The sequence below is a fragment of the Neophocaena asiaeorientalis genome, unplaced genomic scaffold, assembly GCF_003031525.2.
Source record: "Neophocaena asiaeorientalis asiaeorientalis breed wild unplaced genomic scaffold, Neophocaena_asiaeorientalis_V1.1 scaffold433, whole genome shotgun sequence".
NCBI classification, from domain to species: domain Eukaryota; kingdom Metazoa; phylum Chordata; class Mammalia; order Artiodactyla; family Phocoenidae; genus Neophocaena; species Neophocaena asiaeorientalis.
The window spans coordinates 1322678-1334474 of NW_020175040.1; the positions used below are offsets into that span (position 1 = coordinate 1322678).

Genomic DNA, 11797 nt, shown 5'->3' on the forward strand with positions numbered 1-11797 from the left:
GCCACACACATAGGGAGACTTAACAGAGGCCAGAGGTGGCATTTCAAATCAGTGGGAAAAGATGGACCAGTGCATCAATGATACTATCCATCTGGAGGCAAATGAAATTATAGGGCACCTCATTCCGTATGCAAAATGAGCTGCAGACTGAAGGTGGAAAACAAAAACTTCAAAATCATTAGAAGCATATTTGGGAGACTAGACTGCCATCTGTTCGAGGAAGGGCCTCTTAAGTGTTACCCAAAGTACAAACTGGACGGGAAGAGGTGAATACCCGGGGTATACAACAAGACACCCTACATGAAGGGAAAGGGTAAGATACAGACCCCAGCCTGTGATGTTTGCAGTATATGAAACTACGCAGAGTTATTCAAAAGACCTTAAAAAAAGAAAGGCTTGGGGATCAACAAGAAAAAAGGTTTAAACACAACAGAACGACATAAGTGAAGAAATGGGAATAGGCAAGTGACCTAAGTGCTGACCAGGTAAGCATTCTAGATACTCTCAATCCCGATAATCAGGAACTGGGCCCCTGACTAGGCAAGGGTGATGTTGAGAAGCGGGAATTCTCAGGGCTGCTGTCAGGAGGGCAAAGAAGTACAACCGGGACCCTAAACCGGCAGCATACCCTGAGCGGTCACAGCTTCCTACGCCCGTGACCCCGCCGGGCATGCAACCTACACCCTCCAACGCGTGCGCTGGAGTCCCGCGCAAGGACGGTTCCTGGTAAGAGCAGGAAACTGTTGACTATTCAAACATCCCTCGGTGGGGCCTGCAAGGATGAAGGGGGCACTACCCAACAGGGCACTTTACAGAAGGTAGAAGAAGGGGCTTAACTGAGATGTACTGACACCAGTAAATCTCAGAAATAAAGTCGAGAGAAAGATCAAGCTGCTGTCAAACACGCATGCGTGAAGTCATTTCTGTAACTCACGAAACCAAAAATCACTGCAGGGCTTCCCTGGTGGTGCAGTGGTTGAGAGTCCGCCCGCCGATGCAGGGGACGCGGGTTCGTGCCCCGGTCCGGGAAGATCCCAAACGCCGTGGAGCGGCTGGGCCCGTGAGCCATGGCTGCTGAGCCTGCGCGTCCAGAGCCTGTGCTCCGCAACGAGAGAGGCCACAACAGCGAGAGGCCCGCGTACCGCAAGAAAAAAAGAAAGAAAAAATCACTACAATGTTGTGTGAACGTGTGAGAAAGAGGGGGGCAGGGGGGGTTACACCGATTTCTAGGCGAGGGTGGCTGTACGCTTCTCAAAAGCACGGGAAGCCAAGGGCGTGTAAACTTTACCTGTAGCCTCTTATTTCTTTAAAAAAAAAAACAAAAAAAGAAAGAAAAGAAAAAAGGAACAAGAAAGAAATAAAGGAAATATGGCAAAATATTAATAGCTAAATTGTGGGTACATCGTTGTACATTTTTCTGTGTACTTTTCTCTACTTCAGAAGAAAAAGCATGGCTTGAAAACCTCATTAAAATGCTTAAAGGACATTAAAAAGCACTGAGGCTTAACCTGGAAAGAGAAAACTCGGAAGGAGTTGCAAGGTGTTCCTAGTCTTTTAGGGCGTGAAAAACAGGACTGACATTACTCCCCTATATCTCCCACGACCAGTGCGGAGCCTGACTCCAGAAGCTTCAGGGTTGGACTAGAACCAGGAAAAGCAGACTGACTGAGGGTTAAGGAAACGATTTGCAGCAGTTACAGCTCAACGAATGGGAAACGGGAAGCAAGTGCCCCGGCTCTAGAATTTTCCACCTCATACTGGAAACAAAACCGCTTGCTGAAACACTGCTGAGGAGATCTAGGCCAAGAACGAGGAGGTAGATTCAGGGACCCGAGGGTCCTTGCTGGGAGTCGGACACTCAGATCACCTGCTTTCAGGAGTGCCATTTCCCTCATTCCACCGTAAGAAGCAAATGGCTTCTCATCTTCCAAAGAGAGTCTCTCCACCCCCACATCCCACATACCCACCCTACACAGCATCTATCACATAGAAGTGTAATTATTTATCTGGAAGCCTCTGGTCAATATTAGAGATTTTCATGTTTCCCATACACACAATACCATGGACCAGGAGCACAGAAATACTGGTAGAGTGGGAAAGGGTGGGATGGAATGGCATGGCATGGCATGGCATGGGATGGCATGGGATGGGAAAGGATGGGATGGGATGGGATGGCATGGGATAGGATGGATGGATGGATGAGGTGAGATGGACCGGGTAAGTTAAAATTGCATGTAGTAGTTTTTACTTTTGAATAATATTTGAATCTTATTGAAGTATCCTGAATTTGAAATATTTCATAATTCTTTTCCAGGTCTACTTATACTATAAGTTTCCAAAGTGCCATCCTAACTTACTTTGAAATGTTTTCTTTTCCAACAAGTTTGTTAAGCTGCTAAATGACGGCCTCTCAATTAACTCCTCCATCTCTGTCGTGGTTGCCCCTCCCAAAGCAATAACTGGTCTTGAAGTACCACAACTAGAAAATTCACAAAGAGAAAAATAAATGAAAGTGAGAAAAATCAGGGACCAGATCTAGTAATCTATTTACTGGACTGCATGTAAGCAGACTTTTAAAAATATAACACTGCATTCCTCTAACCCACAGCTTCTCAAATTTCAACATGCGTACGAATCACTGAATAACATGCAGACTGTGGTTCAGCAAGCCTGGGGTGTCCCTAAGATTCCCATTTCTAACAAGCTCCCAGTCATGCTGAGGCTGCCAGTCTGCCGACAAACTTGCATTATCATTTATGATGGAAAAAATAATATATTTTATAAAAAGCAACGGAAACTCTAAAATATTTAGGAATTCTTTTACAGGAATTATCCACAACAACTATAGGAAGAAAAAAAATCAACCCTATTAAAAGTCCTAAAGGAGGAGCTGAATTAGGTGAAAAGATACACCATGATCATGGATGGGAGAACTACGAAATGTAAAAATGTCAGTTCACTACCCTGAGAAAACCATAAGTCAAAAAGAGTCATGTACCAGTCCCTCCAATCAGGAAACTTGCACAAGCCTCTTAGATAGCCTGATCCACCAGAGGGCTGACAGCAGAAGCAAGAAGAACTACAATCCTGCAGCCCGTGGAACAAAAACCACATTCACAGAAAGACAGACAAGGTGAAAAGGCAGAGGGCTGTGTACCAGATGAAGGAACAAGATAAAACCCCAGGAAAACAAATAAATGAAGTGCAGATAGGCAACCTTCCAGAAAAAGAATTCAGAATCATGATAGTGAAGATGATCCAGGACCTCGGAAAGAGAATGGAGGCAGAGATCGAGAAGATGCAAGAAATGTTGAACAAAGACCTAGAAGCATTAAAGAACAAACAAACAGAGCTGAACAATACAAAAACTGAAATGAAAACTACACTAGAAGGAATCAATAGCAGAATAAGTGAGGCAGAAGAATGCATAAGTGACCTGGAAGACAGAAGAGTGAAATTCACTGCTGCAGAACAAACTAAAGAAAAAGGAATGAAAAGAAATGAAGACAGCCTAAGAGACCTCTGGGACAACATTAAATGCACTATTTGCAAACAAGTCAACGGACAAACGATTCATCTCTAAAATATATAAACAGCTAATTCAGCTCCATATTAAAGAAACAAACAACCCAATCCAAAAATGGGCAGAAGACCTAAATAGACATTTCTCCAAAGAAGACATACAGAATCACATGAAAAGCTGCTCAACATCACTAATTATTAGAGAAATGCAAATCAAAACTACAATGAGGTATCACCTCACACCAGTTAGAATGGGCATCATCAGAAAATCTACAAACAACAAATGCTGGAGAGGGTGTGGAGAAAAGGGAACCCCCTTGCACTGTTGGTGGGAATGTAAATTGATACAGTCACTATGGAGAACAGTATGGAGGTTCCTTATAAAACTAAAAATAGAATTACCATATGATCTAGCAATCCCACTACTGGGCAGATACCCATAGAAAACCATAATTGAAAAAGACCCATGCACCCCAATGTTCACTGCAGCACTATTTACAATAGCCAGGTCATGGAAGCAACCTAAATGCCCACCGACAGACGAATGGATAAAGAAGATGTGGTACATATATACAATGGAATATTACGCAGCCATAAAAAGGAACGAAATTGAGTCACTTGTTGAGACATGGATGGATCTAAAGACTGTCATACAGAATGAAGTAAGTCTGAAAGTGAAAAAGAAATATCGTATGTTAACGCACGTATGTGGAACCTAGAAAAATGGTACAGATGAACTGGTTTGCAGGGCAGAAGTTGAGACACAGATGTAGAGAACAAACGTATGGACACCAATGGAGGAAAACCGCGGTGGGGTGGGGATGGTGGTGTGCTGAATTGGGCGATTGGGACTGACATGTATACACTGATGTGTATAAAATTGATGACTAATAAGAACCTGCAGTATAAAAAAACAACAAACAAACAACTAACACTAAACTTTCTTTGGGTTATTTGTATGGAAATATGTTAACATAAATGTTTCAGACATTACATGAAATTTCTAAAAATCTTATATGTTCTGGTATAATGTTGTAAGTCATAATTCTAGTTATTACTTTAAAATGTGTATCTCAGAAATAACTAAATTTCCTTGTCAATTGCATTATTATGAACTTTCATCAAATCTTTAACTGTGGACATTTTTAAGTCTTTTTTCATTTACAGACAGTTCTGGGGGTACTCTGATGCTTTTGCAAAAATGTTCCTATAAAAGGGTTTCATCTTCAAGGAATTCATGGAAAAGACTCTGACAAGTACAGGTTTCTGGTAACTGACCGTACTGCTGAACTGAACGAAGAAGCATTTTCAGAGCTCTAATGGAAAACTGATGAATTCATAAAAGTGCTAACAAAAGATCAAGAATGAAAAAGAAATTAATTACATGGGACTGAGTGAACTGATGAGGATGATTATAATTTTTGTGAGTTTCTGTTTGAATAAAAAAAAATCCCCTCCAAGAATAAAAAAATAAAAAAGACATATGCACCCCAGTGTTCACTGCAGCACTATTTACAATAGCCAGGTCATGGAAGCAACCTAAATGCCCACCGACAGACGAATGGATAAAGAAGATGTGGTACATATATACCATGGAATATTACTCAGCCATAAAAAGGAATGAAATTGGGTCATATTTTGAGATGTGGATGGATCTAGAGATTGTCATACAGAGTGAAGTAAGCCAGAAAGAGAAAAACAAATATCGTATATTAACGTGTATATGTGGAACCTAGAAAAATGGTACAGATGCACCGGTTTGTAGGGCAGAAATTGAGACACAGATGTAGAGAACAAACGTATGGACACCAATGGGGGAAAGTGGCGGGGGCTGGGGGGTGGTGTGATGAACTGGACGATTGGGATTGACATGTATACACTGGTGTGTATAAAATCGATGACTAATAAGAACCTGCTGTATAAAAAAATAAAATAGGGCTTCCCTGGTGGCGCAGTGGTTGAGAGTCCATCTGCCGATTCAGGGGACACGGGTTCGTGCCCCGGTCCGGGAGGATCCCACATGCCACAGAGCGGCTGGGCCCATGAGCCACAGCCGCTGAGCCTGCACGCCTGGAGGATGTGCTCCACAACCGGAGAGGCCACAACAGTGAGTGGCCCGCATACCGCAAAAAATAAATTAATTAATTAAATAAAATAAAATAAAATTCAAAAATTTTTAAAAATCTGTTGTTGATGATAATAATACTATTGGATTATTAACACTATCCACACAGACATTAGAAAAAAAACAAAGGGGCTTCCCTGGTGGCGCAGTGGTTGAGAGTCCACCTGCCAATGCAGGGGACGCGGTTTTGAAACAAAAACACAGAAAGAGTTATGTACTACAGTGTTCATTGCAGCACTATTTACAATAGCCAGGACATGGAAGCAACCTAAGTGTCCATCGACAGATGAATGGATGAAGAGGATGTGGCACATATATACGATGGAATATTACTCAGCCATAAAAAGAAACGAAATTGAGTTATTTGTAATGAGGTGGACGGACCTGGATTCTGTCATACAGAGTGAATGAAGTGAGTCGGAAAGAGAAAAACAAATACCATATGCTAACATATACACGGAATCTAAAAAAAAAATGTTTATGAAGAACCTAGGGGCAGGACAATGTTTATATATATATATATATATATTCTGGGGGCGAGTCAATTCTCCCCAAATTAATCTGTAAATTCCTGCAAAAAAATTTTTTAATCAACACTTCAAAACATGTTCTGAGTCACGTTGCTGTACAGAAGAAATTAACACAACATTGTAAATCAACTATAATTCAATAAAGTTTTTGAAAAAAGTGGCTTGTTCTCTGGTTCTTCCCATCCTATCCCGTCAAGCCACCAGCTGGGCCTCCATTCCCCCTGACTCCCCACAGCATCTGAGAAGCCTCCTTTGCTGGACCCTCATTAGGCTACAGGAGGCCCCAAGAGCAACCACACTTCCAACAGGAAAGGCTGTGGACTCAGTCATCTGAAGGTGGGGGTTGGGATCCTGGCCTTACCAACACTCTCAAGATGACCAAGAATTCTAGTTTTATAACTTTGTAAAAATCACGTAACCTCTCAGTCACTTTATGGAGAAAATGGAGATGGTGATAACACCCCACTGAGTGGTAACGCTGATGATTAAATGCGATACAGTAACGCACGCAAAAGCACGGGGCCCGATGCACAACACACGCTCAAAGGCACAGCATGCCTCTCTCCGTTCCGTTCATCTCAGCTGGACTGCGTGAGATCGAACATAACTGAAGTTACCAAGAATCGACATGACTCTGGGTGAGAATCTGTGGGGCAAGTACAAGAGGGGGTTCCACTCCCACACCCCAAAATAACACAGGGCCACCCTTACTGTACTGTGTCAAGATCTTCCATCCTGAGCAGCTCTTCATCGTCCTCGGTGGTCTTGGGAAGAGTTGCCTTTTCTGCTGGGTGAGAAGCCAGTAATGTTAGCCAGCGTCTCCAAACCTCCTGTTCTATACGAGTTCACTAAGGCACATGCAATGCCAGCCCCTGGGCAACAGTCCCCAAGCATTCAGTAAAAAGGTCTGTCAATAATACGTGAGTAATGAATGAATACACAGAATAACTATGGTTACTCTGGACAAATGGAGGCCAGAGAAGGCCTCTAGGTCCTTATCTAACCCCCCAGAGAACAAAAAAGAGGAAAAGTCTATCATCTGTTCAACCGTCCACTTCAGCACCGTAGAGAATACAGAAAACACCCCCCAAGATTCCTAAGTTCCCACCAACAGGGAATAGCTAAGCACACTACAGTGCCGCCAGCAGAGGAAATGTTACAAAGTAACCACAGACGAAGTTTACGGAAAGTTCTTAAGGAAACAGGACGGTGCATGTGATGTAGTAATCTCAGAACAGAAAATTGTGTGTCCAGAATAACCTCATCCATGTAAAAAAAAAAAAAAATTTTAGCACAAAAACAAGGGAGTTGCCATAACATGATAACCAAAATATTACGTTTTTTTTTTTTTTTTTGGTAAGTCACAAAAATGAAACGGCAAGAATCCACGATGAAAGAGTCGTGCAGGGAGAGCCGCACCCGCTTCGGAGGGTGAAGGGGCGCAGCACAGCCACCGCACGCGCGGGGCAGAGGCCAGTGCACGTGTGGCACTCCGGCTCTGCCAACCAACCACCTTCCCTGCCGGGGTCTCCACTCACCATGTCCAGACCTTAAGCATTTTCTTGCTTTTTCTGGCTTACCTGGTGTGTGGTCCTGATGCAGCTTCTCTTTGACGTGAATGCCCTTGTCAGACGATCTTCTCTGACTTAAAACCAAATGTTTCACCTCCTCTAGAATGCAGGAGAAGAAAGCATCATGGACTCAATCAGAAATACACACTGGGGCGTCCCTGGTGGCGCAGTGGTTGAAAAAAAAAAAAAAGCCATTTCAGAAATACACACTGATACCCATGCTGTGACAATCACTCTCCCGGTGCTGGACCGATAAGGGAGGCAAGGCCGCTGCCCTCCTGGAGCTGCTGCCTGGGGAGCTGCTTCAAAACACCAGGAAATGCAAACCTCAACTGGCAACGGCTTCTCCCAAACTAGGTCACTATGCACTCGGTATCTGTTGTTGCACTTGACGCTCACGCTGCACTCTAAGAAAGGCATCACCACCGCCCCGTTTTATTGACGATTAAGTCACTCTCCTGTGATCAGAGAGCTGATCCTTTACCAAAGTGAGGACAATCCCCAGAGAAGGCGACACCCCTCCGGTCTTTCACGTCTATCAGTGTGGGGCTTTGCACGCACACAGCAGCAGCCAACCCGTGTGGAAGGAAGAACGAGCAGAGGGAAGGAGCGAACGAATGGCAGTAACGGATGCTGAAGGAAGATGTGGAGAGAAAAGAGATGTGACTGGATGCAGCGCTGAAGGATGCATAACAATTTGTGGAGCAAGAGATGAGGCTAAGAGCCCCTGATGCCCGAAGGCAAGCCCTACGATGGGGAAAAGCCTAGTGTTTTCAGGGACCAGGGCTGGAGCAGGCGTGAGGGGGACAGCAGCGATGAGAAAGGAGGCCTGGGGAGCAAGGTTGACGACGGCTTAGAGGCTGGACTCAGATGTCAGGCTTGGTTCCCGAAGGCACTGGGCAGCCATGAAAAGCTGCGGAGCAGTGAAGTGCGAGGGTCTGAGGGGTGATACAGGAAGGTCAGGGAGCAATGCAGGAGGGATGAGACAAACATGAACGTGGGTGCAGAGAGAAGAGGCAGCTGAAGGCTAGAGAACTCCAGAGAGCGACACACAGGCAGTGACACCAAGGAGGTGCTGGGTGGGGCGTGGCCAAGAGTTGAGGGCATAGCGGGAGTCAGCCATGACCTGGGGGGCTTCAGACGGTCTTTGTCCGACAGTACTGAGAAACCAAGGGGCTGAGCAGATTTAAGTGAAGAAAATGCTAACTCTTGTTGGGATGCTCCATTCAAGACCAGGAGGCTGAAAGCTGCCAAGTTCTCACAGGTGATGAACTTCGCATTCCCTTGGCCTCTTGTGTCTCTGCTCCCAGGAAACAGGAGTTTCAAGAACAACTTCTCGGGCTTCCCTGGTAGCACAGTGGTTGAGAATCCACTTGCCAACACAGGGGACACGGGTTTGAGAACTGGTCCGGGAAGATCCCACGTGCCACAGAGCAACTAAGCCCGTGCACCACAATTACTGAGCCTGCGCTCTAGAGCCCACGTGCCACAACTACTGAAGCCCACACACCTCGAGCCCATGCTCTGCAACAAGAGAAGCCACCACAATGAGAAGCCCATGCACCGCAACAAAGAGCCGCCGCAGCTAGAGAAAGCCCACGTGCAGCAACGAAGACCCAATGCAGCCAAAAACAAATAAATTTAATAAATTAAAAAAAAAGAAGATAACTTCTTCATCAACAATGAACTATCAGATAGGGAATGTAAACAACAATCCCTTTTAAACTCACACCCCCAAAAATAAAATATTTAGGAATAAATCTGACTAAGGAGGTAAAAGACTTATACACTGAGGACTATAAAACATTAATAAAGGAGACTGAAGAGGATTCAAAGAAATGGAAAGATATCCCATGCTCTTGGGTTGGAAGAATTAATAGTGTTAAAATGGCCATACTATCCAAAGCAATCTACAGATTTAATGTGATCCCCGTCCAACTACCCATGACCTTTTTCACAGAACTAGAACAAATAATCCTAAAATTCATGTGGGACCATAAAAGACCCAGAATTGCCAAAGCAATCCTGAAGAAAAAGAACAAAGCAGGAGGCATAGCCCTCCCAGACTTCAGGTGATACTACAAAGCTACAGGAATCAAAACAGTGCGGTACTGGCACAAAAACAGACATATGGATCCGTGGAACAGAACAGACAGCCCAGAAATAAACCCATACCCCTATGGTCAATTAATCTTCAACAAAGGAGGCAAGAATAGACAATGGGAAAAATACAGTCTCTTGAGCAAGTGGTGATGGGAAAGTTGGACAGCTGCATGCAAATCAATGAAGTTAGAACACACCCTCACACCACACACAAAAATAAACTCAACATGGCTTAAAGACTTAAACAGAAGACATGACACCGTTAAACTCCTAGAAGAGATCATAGGCAAGACATTCTCTGATATAAATCGTACCAATGTTTTCTTAGGTCAGTCTCTCAAAGCAATAGAAATAAAAACAAAAATAAACAAATGAGACCTAATCAAACTTATAAGCTTTTGCACAGCAAAGGAAACCATACATAAAACGAAAAGACAACCTACAGAATGGGGGAAAACATCTGGAAATGATGCAACCATCAAGGGCTTAATTTCTAAAGTATACAAACAGCTCATACAATTCAATAACAACAACAAAAAAAACCCAATCCAAAACGGGCAGAAGACCTAAATAGACATTTCTCCGAAGAAGACATAAAGATGGCCAATAGGCAAATGAAAAGATGCCCAATACTGCTAATTATTAGAGAAATGCAAATCAAAACTTCAGCGAGGTACCACCTCACATTGGTCAGAATGGATGGACACCATTAAAATGTCTTACAGATAACAAATGCTGGAGAGGATGTGGAGAAAAGAGAACCCTCATACACTGTTGGTGGGAGCCACTATGGAGAACAGTATGGAGGTTCCTCAGAAAACTAAAAATAGAATTACCATACAATCCAGCAATCCCACTCCTGGGCATATATCCAGACAAAACTATAATTCAAAAAGATACAGGCATCCCTATGTTCATAGCAGCACTATTCACAATAGCCAAGACATGGAAACAACCTAAATGTCCATCAACAGATGAATGGATAAAGAAGATGTGGTACCGTGAGGACATGCGGAGGGGGAAGGGTAAGTTGGGATGAAGTAAGAGGGTAGCATTGACATATATACACTACCAAATGTAAAATAGCTAGTGGGAAGCAGCTGCATAGCACAGGGAGATCGGCTCGGTGCTCTGTGACCACCTAGAGGGGTGGGATAGGGAGGGTGGGAGGGAGGCTCAAGAGGGAGGGGATACGGGGCTATATGTATACATACAGCTGATTCACGTTGTTATACAGCAGAAACTAACACGACATTGTAAAGCAATTATACGCCAATAAAGATGTTAAAAAAATGATGTGGTACATATATACAATGGAATCTTACTCAGCCATAAAAAAAATGAAATAATGCCATTTGCAGCAACATGGATGCAACTAGAGATTATCACACTAAGTGAAGTAAGTCAGCAAGAGAATGACAAATGCCGTACGATGTCACTTATATGTGGAATCTAAAATATGACACAAATGAACCTGTCTATGAAACAGAAACAGACTCACAGACACAGAGGACAGACTGGTGGTTGCCAAGGGGCAGACGGTTGGGGGAGGGATGGAGTGGGAGGTTGGGGTTAGCAGATGTAAGCTATTATATATAGAATGGATAACAACAAGGCCCTACTGTAGAGCACAGGGAACTATATTCAATATCCTATGATAAACCATAATGGAAAAGAATATTTTTAAAAAGAATGTGTACACAAATAACTGAATCACTTTAGTGTACAGCGGTAAACATTGTAAATCAACTATACTTCAATTAAAAAATACTGATTAAAAAAAGCTCCTCCTGGGCTTCCCTAGTGGCGCAGTGGTTGAGAGTCCGCCTGCCGATGCAGGGGACATGGGTTCGTGCCCCGGTCCGGGAAGATCGCACATGCAGCGGAGCAGCTGGGCCCGTGAGCCATGGCCACTGACCCTGCGCGTCCGGAGCCTGTGCTCCGCA

General features: G+C 43.8%; 1 protein-coding gene across 2 annotated transcripts in view; it reads right to left on the reverse strand.

Annotated features, from left to right (window-relative positions):
- Positions 1 to 11797, reverse strand: part of CFAP92 (cilia and flagella associated protein 92 (putative)) — a 75518-nt gene that overhangs the window by 38929 nt on the left and 24792 nt on the right. For both annotated transcript variants that reach the window (XM_024763345.1, XM_024763344.1), the window contains 3 exons: positions 7716 to 7847; positions 6889 to 6964; positions 2358 to 2479 (listed from right to left, as the gene is read on the reverse strand). In XM_024763345.1, the coding sequence (XP_024619113.1) occupies positions 2358 to 2479; positions 6889 to 6964; positions 7716 to 7847 (330 nt within the window). The remainder of the gene's footprint in view (positions 1 to 2357; positions 2480 to 6888; positions 6965 to 7715; positions 7848 to 11797) is intronic.